The following is a 15,551-nucleotide window of genomic DNA, read 5'->3' as shown; positions in this document are numbered from 1 at the left end:
CATTTATGTTTGGAAGAGTTGAAGGTAAAAGAGAAAGAGGACGGCCAGCAACAAGATAAATGGATACAATTAGAGGAACAATGAACAGGTTACTAAGAAGCCCGAACACCTAAAATGGGGACAGAATATTCTGGGGAAACATCCATATAATAAAAGTTATGTTATAATATAACAAGTTATAATAATAATAATAATAATAATAATAATAAAAATAATAGTTATAATAATAATAGTATTAATAGTAATAATAATAATAGTTATAATAATAATAATAATAATAATAATAATAATAATAGTTATAATAATAATAACAATAATAATAATAATAATAATAATAATAATTAATAATAATAATGGTTATAGTAATAATAATAATAATAATAATAATAATAGTAATAATAATAATAATAATAATGGTTATAGTAATAATAATAATAATAATAATAATAATAATAATAATAATAATAGTTATAATAATAATAATAATAACAATAATAATAATAATAATAATAATAATTAATATAATAATGGTTATAGTAATAATAATAATAATAATAATAATAATAATAGTAATAATAATAATAATAATAATAATAATGGTTATAGTAATAATAATAATAATAATAATAATAGTTATAATAACAATAATAATAATAATAATAATGGTTATAGTAATAATAATAATAATAATAATAATAATAATTATAATAATAATAGTTATAATAATAATATAACTATTATTATAATCTGAACTCCTCGGTTCGAAACTCGACGTTGCCAAACTCGACGTTGCGCCATCTAGCGGGCATAATTGGCAGTGCCTGCAGCATAAACGTTTCTGCTAGTGCGGGGTCTTCAAATGCTGTGTAAGGACCCTGATTAGCAGATAGAGGAGTCTATGCACAGTGCTCGAGTGAAAAAGGGTTCCAATAAGGGCTGAGCGCAAGTCGGACGAGGCGTGAGCAGCAATATACCCACCTCGACTATCAGGGAACAAATTGACTATTATTGAAAAATAATATAACAAAATATAATAATAAAGTAATAATCATATATTTTTTGTTTATTCTCCCTTGTTTACTTTACACTCACATATTCACCATTTTGCTATAAAATGACTGGCAACAAGGCCACACCTCCTTCACCGGGACTGACTGGCACAGAGGCCAGTGCATGTGGCATTTACAAACAGAGGAACTGCCAGATTCCTCCATAGTCATTACTCGACACATGTTGCTCTGAACCAGACCACCCGGATCATAAACACTCAGTCTGCTGTACTGACAAACTCAGCCGTATATAAACACATGGTTGGCTCTGTCAGCCTGAGGAGCTTCTCTTCAGACCCTGACGTTCCTCCTCACGTACGCAGTAATAAATATCCGACTCTGCTGCTCTCGGTTTCGTGGCAGGATAATAAAACGGGCTTTTTGAGACGTTTTGGTTGGAGGAGAGAGGTCTCATTTGTATGGCTGAGATATGAATCAGCAGCTCCTGGTGGTATCTGGCTGGACCTTGAGGACTAGATGACATTCACACGGGTTACAGAGAGCAAAGAGATTGACAGGAGTGTTTTGTGTGAAAAGGACAAGAGAAATCTCATTATAGTTGCCATGCTACCACATCCATATAGATTATTTGTGACAATACTGATATATTGTATGGCCATAAGTATGTGGACACCTACAATTATTGTGTTAAGGATTAAGTCAGACCTACAGTATTGTTGACAGGAGTATACATCAACCAGGCATAACATTTTATCAGCTCCACTTATCATATAGAAGCACCTTGTAGTTCTACAATTACCGACTGTAGTCCATCTGTTTCTCTGCATGCTGTTCTTCAATGGTCAGGACCCCCACAGGTCCACCACAGAGCAGGTATTATTTAGGTGGTGGATCATTCTCAGCACTGCAGTGACACTGACATGGTGGAGGTGTGTTAGTGTGTGTTGTGCTGGTATGAGTGGATCAGACACAGCAGCGCTGCTGGAGTTTTTAAATACCGTGTCCACTCACTGTCCACTCTATTAGACACTCCTACCTGGTTGGTCCACCTTGTAGATGTAAAGTCAGTGACGATCGCTCATCTATTGCTGCTGTTTGAGTCGGTCATCTTCTAGACCTTCATCAGTGGGCACAGGACGCTGACCACAGGGCGCTGTTGGCTTGATATATTTGGTTGGTGGACTATTCTCAGTCCAGCATTGACAGTGAGGTGTTTAAAAACTGCAGCAGCGCTGCTGTGTCTGATCCACTCATACCAGCACAACACACACTAACACACCACCACCATGTCAGTATCACTGCTGTGCTGAGAATGACCCACCACCTAAATAATACCTGAATACTTTAGGCAATATAGTGTATTTTGGAATAATGGTGTTCCCCCCTTCCACTGAAGTTGTTCTTATGGCTTGATGGTGCCCAAAACCTTCACCAGGTTTGTCTTCTCACAATATAACATCCTACTGATCTTCTATCATTTGTGCATTCTTACCTCCTCTCTCTTATTGAGGTCGATCTGCAGGGGCTGATCGTCGTTCGGCTGCCTCTTCGGCCTTACGTACGCTGGCGGCGTGAGCTGATGAGACTTTTTAAAATCTTCCGGTTCCACACCTTTGCCATCGCGTAAACGGTTCCAGGCCTCTTGATTGGCTTTATTCTCCTCTCTGGGCAGAGAAGTGGAAGGTCCAGGTTTCCTTTCCTCTTCCTTTTGACCGGACTCATCGGTCTCCGGCTGTGTCTGAGCCTCGTCTTTGCTTTCGGAGGTGTTTTGGACCTGGACGTTACTCGGTTGGTTCTTTAAACCATCACGGAACGCTGAGACCACTACGCTGCACTTTTCCACCTGCTGCTTCTTGGACATTAAAACGCCCATGGCTGCAACACACAGAGAACAAAGTGCTTTAAATACTTTAATAAAACCTGGATTTTTATCAGTGTGTAGTGTGTCTACGCTTTGCAGGATGCCCTAGGAGTGGGCGCACAGCAAAGAACACACAAAAAGCACAAGTTATAATGAAAAGAACCAAAAGAAATATGTAGAACTAGTTTGTGTTTGTGTAAACATAATAAGATGCTGAACTAGAATGTTGACACCACTGACACCACAGAGAAAACCACAGCTCAAAATAAAAACCCTACTAAGACAAGGTCCTGTGGGCAGATGAAAGTAATTTTCTTTCTGACAGAAATAGCAAAAAAGCAATGTGGGTGTTACACAACATCAGGGTCTCTCGGACCTGGATTTAAACCTTCTTCGTGAGGAGTTTACTTCGGTTTTATTAAACCTCTTAAAACATGCAGAAGGTGGATTAGCTGCTCATTACTGCACCAATATGTGAGTGACTTAGTGAGTGTTGAACTGGAAAGGATCGGTAGCCTGTCCAGGTATTTCAGCCTTGCATCCAGTATTTCGGGAGTGCAACACACACTCTGGGTGGCATGGTGGCGGTCCATGTTTACTCCCACAGTCCAAAGTCATGTAGGTAAATTGGATATATGAAAATCGCCCTTAAAAAGGTTGTGGGTTCGATCCCCAGGCAGGGCGGTCCGGGTCCTTTCTGTGCGGAGTTTGCATGTTCTCCCCGTGTCTGCGTAGGATTCCTCCGGTTCAGGATCCCTGAAGGTGTGCTGTGGTATCTGGCACCAATACCTTAGCAGCAGATCCTTTAACTCCTGTAAGTTGTGAGGTGGGGCCTTCATGGATCGGACTTGTTTGTCCAGCATGTCCCACAGATGCTCGATTGGATTGAGATCAACACCTCAAACTGGTTGTTGTGCTCCTCAAACCGTTCCAGCATCATCCTGCTGAAAGAGGCCACAGCCATCAGGGAATACCGTCTCCATGAAAGGGTGAACATGGTCTGCCACAATGCTTAGGTAGGTGCTATGTGTCAAAGTAACATCTACATGGATGGCAGGACACAAGGTTTCCCAGCAGAACACTGCCTGAAGCATCACACTGCCTCCGCTGGCTCGCCTTCTTCCCATAGTGCATCCTGGTACCATGTGTTCCCCAGGTAAGCGACGCACACGCACCCGGCAGTCCACGTGATGTAAAGGAAAACGTGATTCATCAGACCAGGCCGCCTTCTTCCATTACTCCGTGGTCCAGTTCCGATGCTCATGTGCCAGTTTATAATATATACTGATTTTGTGTTTGGGGCCACTGAGACCCTGCAGTTTCTATTATATTTTATATTTTATTATATCTATTATATCTATTATATATTTTCTATATATATTTTATTATATATATTATATTATATATATATATTATATTTTTTATATCTATTATATCTATTATATATTTGATTATATCTATTATATCTGTATTCTAGCTGAAGTCTCTCTGTGTTTAAATTTCCTTACAGAATATCAAGATAAAAATATTGCTTATTTGCAGTTTCCATAAAATTAGGAAGAAATGAAGTATCAAGCTGATTGAAAAAGCTCTGGGATCTCAGGGAGTCCAAACAGAACAGGGTTAGGGCTGCTTTTTAGCTCTGTGTGACGGGTAATTTGTTTTACGCTAGCACTCACAAAACGCCACAGTCTGCTGTTTGTTTTTCTCTTGTAGAACCTGCGCAGTCCATTACAATAATGAAATAATTGGATTTTCTGTGTTAGTCGTTATATAAACTCAGCCCAACTTATCTGAGGTCTGCAGGCTAAATATATCAACCCTCTGAACCAGACTCTCCATTTTCACAGCCGGCAATCAATTCTGTTCTTCACCCATTAATATCAAGTCTCTCAGAACGGCCGAGCTGATGTGGAAGAAGCAGTCCTGGTCAGTGAGGCTAGTAATACTAGGAACCAGCAGATTATGTACACAGTGTGCATACATTCATCTGAGAGAGGGCTAAAATGGGTTCACCTACTGCAATGTTTTGGAAAGGTGGGAGAAAACCAAGGTACCCAGAGGAAAGCAAGACGGATATTCAAAGAACATAATCTATGGTTCCAGTAGGCGGCACGATGGCTCGGTGGGTAGCACTGTCACCTCACAGCAAGGTCCTGGGTTTGATTCCCAGTTGGAGCGGTCCAGGTCTTTTCTGTCTGTAGTTTGCATGTCTGTCTTGCATCTATCTATCTATCTGCCTTTATTTATTTATCTATCTATCTATCTATCTATCTATCTATCTATCTATCTATCTATCTATCTATCTATCTATCTATCTGTTTGTCTATCTATCTATCTATCTATCTATCTGTCTGTCTGTCTGTCTGTCTGTCTGTCTGTCTGTCTGTCTGTCTGTCTATCTATCTATCTGTTTGTCTATCTATCTATCTATCTATCTATCTATCTATCTATCTGTCTGTCTGTCTGTCTGTCTGTCTGTCTGTCTGTCTGTCTGTCTGTCTGTCTGTCTGTGTATCTATTTATCATCTATCTATCTATCTATCTATCTATCTATCTATCTATCTATCTATCTATCTATCTATCTATCTATCTGTTTGTCTATCTATCTATCTATCTATCTATCTATCTATCTATCTATCTATCTATCTATCTGTCTGTCTGTCTGTCTGTCTGTCTGTCTGTCTGTCTATCTATTTATCATCTATCTATCTATCTATCTATCTATCTATCTATCTATCTATCTATCTATCTATCTATCTAATTATCTATCTATCTATCTACTGTATATATCTATCTATCTGTCTGTTTGTCTGTCTGTCTATCTATTTATCATCTGTCTGTCTGTCTGTCTGTCTGTCTGTCTGTCTGTCTATCTATCTATCTATCTATCTATCTATCTATCTATCTATCTATCTATCTATCTATCTATCTATCTGTCTGTCTGTCTGTCTGTGTATCTATTTATCATCTATCTATCTATCTATCTATCTATCTATCTATCTATCTATTTATCTATCTATCTATCTATCTATCTATCTATCTATCTGTTTGTCTATCTATCTATCTATCTATCTATCTATCTATCTATCTATCTATCTATCTATCTATCTATCTGTCTGTCTGTCTGTCTGTCTGTCTGTCTGTCTGTCTGTCTGTCTATCTATTTATCATCTATCTATCTATCTATCTATCTATCTATCTATCTATCTATCTATTTATCTATCTATCTATCTATCTATCTATCTATCTATCTATCTATCTGTCTGTCTGTCTGTCTGTGTATCTATTTATCATCTATCTATCTATCTATCTATCTATCTATCTATCTATCTATCTATCTATCTATCTATCTATCTATCTATCTGTCTGTCTGTCTGTCTGTGTATCTATTTATCATCTATCTATCTATCTATCTATCTATCTATCTATCTATCTATCTATTTATCTATCTATCTATCTATCTATCTATCTATCTATCTGTTTGTCTATCTATCTATCTATCTATCTATCTATCTATCTATCTATCTATCTATCTATCTATCTATCTATCTGTCTGTCTGTCTGTCTGTCTGTCTGTCTGTCTGTCTATCTATTTATCATCTATCTATCTATCTATCTATCTATCTATCTATCTATCTATCTATCTATCTATCTATCTATCTATCTATTTATCTATCTATCTATCTATCTATCTATCTATCTATCTGTTTGTCTATCTATCTATCTATCTATCTATCTATCTATCTATCTATCTATCTATCTATCTATCTATCTATCTATCTGTCTGTCTGTCTGTCTGTCTGTCTGTCTGTCTATCTATCTATTTATCATCTATCTATCTATCTATCTATCTATCTATCTATCTATCTATCTATCTATCTATCTATCTATCTATCTATCTATCTATCTATCTATCTATCTATCTATCTATCTATTTGTCTGTCTGTTTATCTTTCTATCTACCAATAATCAATCAGTACAAAGATGTGTAATTTAGGTGAACTAGAGATACAAAATTGGCCATGACCTCTCGTTTACATTGAACTTGAACTGATGAATCATGGGAAACCTCTCACTCTCTGTCCTGTCATGAATGGAACCAAAGTGTAGAAATTATGTTACAATTCTAGTAAATAAATAAATAAGGAGTAGGTGAAAGAAACTGAAGTACTTATTTTTTAAGAATGGTGTTTTATTCTAGCAGTGGTGTCTAATAAAATATTTTTTTGAGATTTGCTCAGCTTTTGTATGTTTTAGGGAAAAGATTTCTACTTTTTCACTGTAAGAGGCTGAAAAACAGGTCACGCTCTCACAATTTTTATACTATTGACTGAATTTCTCTCGCTGTCCTCATCCGGCTCGAACCCGTTTCATGCGGCGGTCCTGTAGCTTCACACCAGTCAGTAATGTCACATCAACACGTTTCCCGAGGATGCATCTTGTGGACCAACTTTAATTGCCAGTGAAGGTAGGAAAGCAATCAGTTAGTTCAGGTCTCTGTGAGCGTGTGTCAGAGCGCTGGGTAAAGTCATTAATCTGGGTCCTGTGGTGATTCCTTCACAAAACACAAAACACTGACGCAACACCTTCATCCTCAGTGGCAGCCGCTGGACAGATGGACGTCTGGATTTTCAGACAGACGCTCTGTGGAAAGTGGTGTGATGGAAGATCACGGAGCTAATAAATCGTCCCGATTATATAACAAGCTAATGTGTCGAGAGGTTCTGCCTTAGAGATCACGCCTTCCTTACAGGCATTGAGGCCACACCTTCATTTGAAATGGTAAATATACAGGTCACGTCTTTAATTAGGTGGAATAGTATAAAGCTATGCCTCACTCACAGGGCCTGACAGTTAGAGACGCATCACCTCTTTTACTTAGACTGACAGATAAAAAGGCCACGCCTTCTTTACTAAGACTGACAGTCACATCTGCCACACCCCAGTCACTGAGATTGAGTTGTTAACAGGCTACACCTCCTTTTTGGGACAAGAGAGCACAAATGACACACCCTCATTTCTCAAACTGACATTGGATTGGGACTAACAGGCACATAAACCACACTTCCTTTACTGCGACTGACAGGTACAGGGAGTACACCTCCTTTACTTAGACTGCCAGGCACTGAGGCAAGACTTCATCCACTATATCTGAAAATACAGAAGACACACCTCCTTCAATGCGACTGACTGGCACTATGGTCACACCCCTCCTTAATTAAGACTGACAGGTACAAAGACCACACCTATAATGCTTAAAATGTCAGAACCTACTTCACCAGGAATAAAAGGTACAGAAACCACACCTTCTTGAGTAGGACTGACATAGGGGTATAGAGGCATACTTTCTTGGCCTAGACTGACAGGCACATATGTCACACACTTATTACCGAGACTGAAAGGTATACAGGCCACACTTTCCTTATTGTTAATAGCAGGCGTAAATGCCACCCATCTTTTACAAGGGCAGAAAGGTACAGACCACAGCTCAGTTGGTAAGACTGATTGGCACTATGGTCACACTTTCTTTAATTAGACTGACAGGCACAAAGGCAAGACTTTCTCCACCATAACTGAAGATACAGAAGACACACCTCCTTCACTGCGACTGACTGGCACTATGGTCATGCTGGGTCATACTGTCTTGACCTGTACTGACAGGCACAGATGTCACACACTCTTTACTGAGACTGACAGGTATACAGGCCACACTTTCCTTATTGTTAATAGCAGGCGTAAATGTCACACATCTTTTGCAAGGGCAGAAGGGTACAGACCATAGTTCAGTCGGTGAGACTGATTGGCACTATGGTCACACCTTCTTTACTTAGACTGACAGTCAAAGATGCCACGCCTCCTTCACTGAGACTGACAGGTATAGGGACACTGGACCATTAAACTCTCAGTTCCAAATAAAGTATACAACATATGGTCAAATGTATTTGGACCTGAGCATGAGCTGGTTGAACATCCTATTAGCTAGTACAACAGCCGCTCTTCTGAGAAGGCTTCTCACTAGACTTTGAAGCATGTCTGTGGGAATTTGAGCCCATTCAGTCAAAAAATTACAGCATCATTTGCATGTCTGGGCACTGATGTTGGTCAAGAAAGCCACACTTAGTGTTCCAGTCAATTCCAAAGCTGTTAAATTGGGCTGAGGTCAGGCTTCTGTGAAGGACACTGGAGTTTCTTTATAGAGCTTGATTTGTCCACAGGGGGAAACAGTTATTTCAGACAGGAAAGGGCTTAGTCAGTTTAAAATGTCTTTGCAGTGTCAGAGATATCAAGCCAGGTGTAAAAAATGAAACCATCGAATCATTACGTCGGTAATAACCTTACACAGAATGCTTTTATCGTCTGTGATAACCTTCCATGCTCAGTTATTGCTTATATTTACTGTATTAAACGCCCGTATTTATTCAGACTGAATCTGAGAGCTGAACCTCAGCCGTGAGCGGAGCTGAATCATAAAGCATGAGCAGCAGTCATACATGCCAGGTTTTGCTTCAAGGTTGTCAACTTTCTCCCTCCCACACAAATCCTTATTTAAACCACAGGTGTTTATGTTCGAGGTCCGATTGCTCGCTAAGCCATCTGCCTAACACGGGGTATTATGGGTATAAAATCATTTACCACAGTTTGCTTGTCAGATGAATATTCCATCTGACATAAAAGCTACGCCTTCTTTATTGGGAATGACAAGAAATCAGGGGAACATCTCCAAATGTGGGACTAACAGGTACGTTATTGGGAATGATGGAAATAGATGCCATATCACCTTCATCTCACTGACTATTTTGGGGCTGACGGATATAAAAGTCATGCCTGGACTGGCCGGCACAAAGGCCAATACTTCTCCACTAAGACTGACAGGTACAACAGTCACATGGAACACGTGGGGACTAACAGGTACAGAGGACCCGTCTATATAATTGTGACTGACAGGTACAAGGGCTGTGTCTTCTTTACTGGAACTGACAGGTATAGAGGTTGCAAAACCTTTATTGGAACTGACCAGTAGATAGGCCACACCTCATTCACCATGACTGACAGGTACAGAGGCCACACCTCATTTGCTGGGACTTACAGGTATAGAGGCTGCATCTCTTTTATTGGGACTGACTGGTACAGAGGCCACATCTCATTCACAAGGACTAACAGGTCTAGAGGCTATAACACTTTGGACAGGTATTGGACTACACCCCTTTTTACTGGGACTGACAGGTATAGAGGCCACACCCCACACCTTATTCACAAGAATTAACAGGTATAGAGGCTATAACACTTTTATTGGGACTGACCAGTACAGAGGCCACAACACCTTTATTGGGACTGATCGGTACAATGGCCACGCCTTATTCACAAGAACTAACAGGTCTAGAGGCTATAACACTTCTTCACTTGGACGAACAGTATAGAGGCCACACCACCTTTATTGGGACTGACAGGTACAGAGGCCACACCCCATTTACAGGGACTGAGAGTATAGAGGCCACAACTCCTTTATTGGGACCGACTGGTAAAGAGGCCACAACCCCTTTATTGGAACTGACCGGTATAGAGGCCACACCTTATTCCCCAGGACTGACAGGTACAAAGGAGACACTTTCTTTACTGGGACTAACAGTAAAAAGCCTACAACACCTTTATTGGGACTGACTGGTACAGAGGTCGCAACACCTTCACCGTGACTGACAGGTACAGAGGCCACACCTACTTTACTGGGACAAAAAGAGGCCAGACTCATTACTAATGACTTTACTAAGGAGGTACAATGCCAAAAGTATGTAGACATACTTTTAACTATACGATTCAGATACTATCCCAACAAAGCATCACATTACTGTCTGGCAGTCTAATAAATAAATCTGGGCATAGAAAATGGCAGAGAAACACTAGAATTCCAGATGTAAATTATTGTTAAGATGAATTATAGTCTTAGGCTGTTGTGATGTATTGAGTTTGACTGCTTAGTCCCAGAGAGAAGGTGAGTTTTGTCTCTCATCTCACTTCAGTTTAAAGGAATCTACTCGTTGCATGAGCTTCAAAGGTGGGAAGAAGCCAGTGTACCCGGAGATCCATGCAGACATAAAGAAAAAGTTAAAAATCCCTCAGGATCGAGCCCATAATGCTGGGCGGCACCTTCTCTACCAACTGCGCTACTGTGCAGCGCTCAATTAAAGATTTTCTTTTCACAACTAGATGAGATTTAAGGTGAGTAATTAGCATAATATTAACTTCTAGTGGTAGCTCAGCAGTTAAGGTACTAGACTAGTAATTATAAGGTTGCCAGTTTAAGCCTAATCAGTGCCAAGCTGCCGCTGTTGGACCCCTAAGCAAGACCCTTACTCCTCAATTGCTTAAATTACTAACTTTTTGCATGATCTTCAAAGGTGGGGAGAAGACAGTGTACCCAGAGATCCATGCAGACATAGCCATAACCTAGTGGTTAAGGTACTGAACTAGTAATCAGAAGGTTGCTGGTTTAAGCCCCACTACTGCCAGGTTGCTGCTGTTGGTCCCTTGAGCAAGGCCCTTAACCCTCAATTGCTCTGACTGTATACTGTAACTGTAATGTAAGTCGCTTTGGATAAAGGCGTCTCCTAAATGTCAAAAATGTAAAATGTAAATGCAGACATCAATCTCTCAGAATGCTGGGCGGCACCTTCTCTACCAACTGCGCCACTGTGCAGCGCTTAATTAAAGATTTTCTTTTCGCAACTAGATGAGGTTTAAGGTGAGTGTGTAATTACTTTAGGTGCAATTTGCATGATATAAATTTCTAGTGGACTAGTAATTATAAGGTTGCCAGTTTAAGCCCCATCAGTGCCAAGCTGCCCCTGTCGGACCCCTAAGCAAAACCCCAAAAGTCTTAATAGCTTATAATTTAAATTTTAAGTTGTTCTGTATAAAAGTGTCCGCTAGAAGCCATAAATGTAAACGGGGGGCGAGTGGTACATCTTACTCTTGGTTGATTTATTACTGTTCGAGGAAAAGTTTGCAGCAGTAAAATATGAACCGTCAAAGACGACCTGAATTTACAGTCCTGTCTCCACAAATAACTCAGTCGCTAAACATGATAGAGTTTCCTGTATTTTTATATTCCTTACCGGGAGTCTGAGCTATGAATGTAAACCAGAGATGTAATTATTTTCTTTTTAACCGCCAATTTCCATGCTAATGCATCCATTAGAGCTATCAACGGGTCTGATAGGCAGGATTGAATAACTTCTTTCTGGTGTCTTTTTAAACAACACACTGAATTAACCGTGTTGATGGAAACAGATTCTAGAATTCTAGTTTTTCCAAAGTTTTTCTTTCTACCATAAAATGTTTGCACATTATACACTGATCAGCCATAACATTAAAACCTCCTTCTTGTTTCTACACACATTGTCCATTTTATTGACTTCACTGACCATATAGGACCACCACAGAGCAGGTATTATTTAGGTGGTGGATCATTCTCAGCACTGCAGTGACACTGACATGGTGCTGGTGTGTTAGTGTGTGTTGTGCTGGTATGAGTGGATCAGACACAGCAGCGCTGCTGGAGTTTCAACATCAACTGAGGCTTTCTCAACCCATATCATGGGTACAAATTCCTACAGACATACTTTAAAGTCTTATGAGAAGCCTTCTCAGAAAAGTGGATGTTGTTATAGCTGTAGAGATCACATAGTGCTCGGTGTATTTTAATACAGGAAGGAAGTTGTAGCCTAGCTGGTAAGGTACTGGACTAGTAATGAAAAGGTCGCTGGTTCAATCCCTACCACTGCCAGGTTGCCACTGTTGGGTCCTTGAGCAAGGCCCTTAACCCTTAATTGCTTGGACAGTATACTGTCACAGTACTGTAAGTCGCTTTGGATAAAAGCGTCTGCTAAATACTTAAAATGCTGAAAATCTAAATACCATTTGATTGTAAAATGTGACGTCCAGCAAGCTCATGATCAGGTGTCCACATACTTTTGGCCACATAGTGTAAATATATGCCATTTGTGGGGGTTTTTTATTCAAAATGCAATATGTAAAGGTATACTTAAGGTATAAGTAAATCTTAACACTGATTGGTTGCTGTATTATTTCTAACACTCACCCCTAATTACACGATTATGATTAAAGTTATAAGTAAAAATAAAGACATCATAGCACCGAGATTCAGGTAGACAATCCTACAGCCATGTCTTTACATTGATTAGCATTTTCTTTAACCTCCTCAGCACTGACTGGAATCCCAACCAGCTCTGCTTTCATTTTTCACCAGCGCAGGAACCGAGCGTGTAAATGAGGCGGCTACACGGCTTTTATTCTCTCCATGGGAACGTCTCACCATTGATTCCAGTTCCCCCCTCGGGTTCCCCCGGCGCACCGAGTAAAAGCCCTGGAACTAATCTCGCTAACGAGTTCACCAAGGCCGGCTTCTGCCCGAGCGGCCAGAGAATCGCAGACTCCCACGGACACACCGGGACAAACAAAAGCAACGAGGCGCATTGTGGTGATGAAACACAGCATAACGTTGTTCTGTACAACATCTACCGTACTGATGAGCGCTGTGGGGGAGTCGTAATGTTGTCCTGACCCGGTGCAAATGTTTCTCCGTGTCAGCTTCACTGGCGTGGATGAAACCGGGTCTCTCACACTGGCAGCTCAGATACATGAAAGAATTTAAATATAAATGAATGTGAAGAGTCGCCGTGCTGGCATTCAGCTTTTGACAGCCAGCTGACGACCAGCTAGCTTTGTCCAAATAAAAAACAACTTGCTAAGTTCTTCCATAAGAAAAACTTCTACTGTCCATTTTATCAGCTTCACTTACCATATAGAAGCACTTTGTAGTTCTACAATTACTGACTGTAGTCCATCTGTTTCTCTGCATGCTTTGTTAGCCCCCTTTCATGCTGTTCTTCAATGGTCAGGACCCCCACAGGACCACCACAGAGCAGGTATTATTTAGGTGGTGGACTGCTGGACTGAGAATCGTCCACCAACCAAAAATATCCAGCCAACAGCAGCCCGTGGGCAGCGTCCTGTGACCACTGATAAAGGTCTAGAAGATGACTGACTCAAACAGCAGCAATAAATGAGCGATCGTCTCTGACTTTACATTTACAAGGTGGACCGACTAGGTAGAAGTGACTAGACTAGAGTGGACAGTGAGTGGACACGGTGTTTAAAAACTCCAGCAGCGCTGCTGTGTCTGATCCACTCATACCAGCACAACACACACTAACACACCACCACCATGTCAGTGTCACTGCAGTGCTGAGAATGATCCACCACCTAAATAATACCTGCACTGTGGTGGTCCTGTGGGGGTCCTGACCATTGAAGAACAGCATGAAAGGGGGCTAACAAAGTATGCAGAGAAACAGATGGACTACAGTCAGTAATTGTAGAACTACAAAGTGCTTCTATATCTATATGAGTGTAGAAACAAGGAGGTGGTTTTAATGTTATGGCTGATCAGTGTATATATACAATAATTTATTATTATAAATGGTCCCCATTTTCAATATGCATTTGCTTTCAACCAGTCAGCCTGTAACATCAACCAGTTTATCTAGGACGAATGGACAGCGAAGCAGCAATCACATTTATTATCTGTGTATCAGGAGACCCGGTGGAGCTTCACTGGTATGAGACATCAGACGGCACCATCGCTGGTGCTACCAGCCGTGAGATGGACGTGGCACCTGCAGCAGGATCCTCAAATCCGAACTCAGTTCCTCTAAAAGAAGTGTCACGTTAAAGAGGAGCACCAGCACCAGCACTGATTAGTGCATGAAGAACAGGCGTCCTGAACGTCTCTCTCCCCCTTTAAACACGAGCATTAGCAGCTCCGGAGAAGAGCTTCAGTGGGAAGAAAAGGTCAGAACTGGCCAAATGTTCAACAAGCTGTCCAGCGAGAATTGCAAAACTGACAAAAGAGGCTCTGGGTTTAAATTCTACTGCTGATATGATTCATTACAGGCACAGCTTTCAGTAAAGACCAGAGGTAGGGAAGAGGGGTCTGCGTGGCCAGTTAAAAATCAGTGATTACTTTTACAGTTATTACTTAATACTTAATTATTACTTTTAATTATTATTACCATCATCATCATCATTATTATTATTGTTATTATTATTATTATTATTATTATTATTATTACTATTATTATTAATGTATTATTATTATTATTATTATTATTATTATTGTTATTGTTATTGTTATTGTTATTATTAATATTATTATTATTGTTATTATTGTTGTTGTTTTTATTATTATTATTATTATTATTAGTATTTTTATTATTGTTATTATTGTTATTATTATTATTGTTATTATTAATATTATTATTATTATTGTTATTATTGTTGTTGTTTTTATTATTATTATTATTATTATTATTATTACTATTATTATTATTATTGTTGTTGTTGTTATTATTATTGTTGTTGTTATTAGTAGTTTTAATAATATTATTATTACTGTTATTATTATTATTATTGTTATTATTATTATAATAATTATTATTTTTATTGTTATTGCGGGCAGCACAGTGGCTCGGTGGGTAGCACTGTTGCCTCACAGCAAGAAGGTCTGGGTCTTTTCTATGTGGAGTTTGCATGTTCTCCCAGTGTCTGCATGGGTTTCCTCCGGTAGCTCCGGTTTCCTTCCACAGTACAAAAACATGCAG

The 15,551-nt window shown here is 39.6% G+C and overlaps 1 protein-coding gene across 1 annotated transcript in view; it reads right to left on the bottom strand.

Moving 5' to 3' along the window:
- phf24 (PHD finger protein 24) overlaps nucleotides 1–15,551 on the bottom strand; it is a 37,291-nt gene that overhangs the window by 19,710 nt on the left and 2,030 nt on the right. The window contains exon 2 of the mRNA XM_063014404.1: nucleotides 2,503–2,885. Coding sequence (XP_062870474.1) covers nucleotides 2,503–2,883 — 381 coding nt within the window. The 5' untranslated portion in view covers nucleotides 2,884–2,885. The remainder of the gene's footprint in view (nucleotides 1–2,502; nucleotides 2,886–15,551) is intronic.

The sequence above is a fragment of the Trichomycterus rosablanca genome, chromosome 18, assembly GCF_030014385.1.
Source record: "Trichomycterus rosablanca isolate fTriRos1 chromosome 18, fTriRos1.hap1, whole genome shotgun sequence".
Taxonomy (NCBI): domain Eukaryota; kingdom Metazoa; phylum Chordata; class Actinopteri; order Siluriformes; family Trichomycteridae; genus Trichomycterus; species Trichomycterus rosablanca.
Note: the sequence above shows the minus strand (reverse complement) of the source record. Positions and strands in the feature narration are given on the sequence as shown.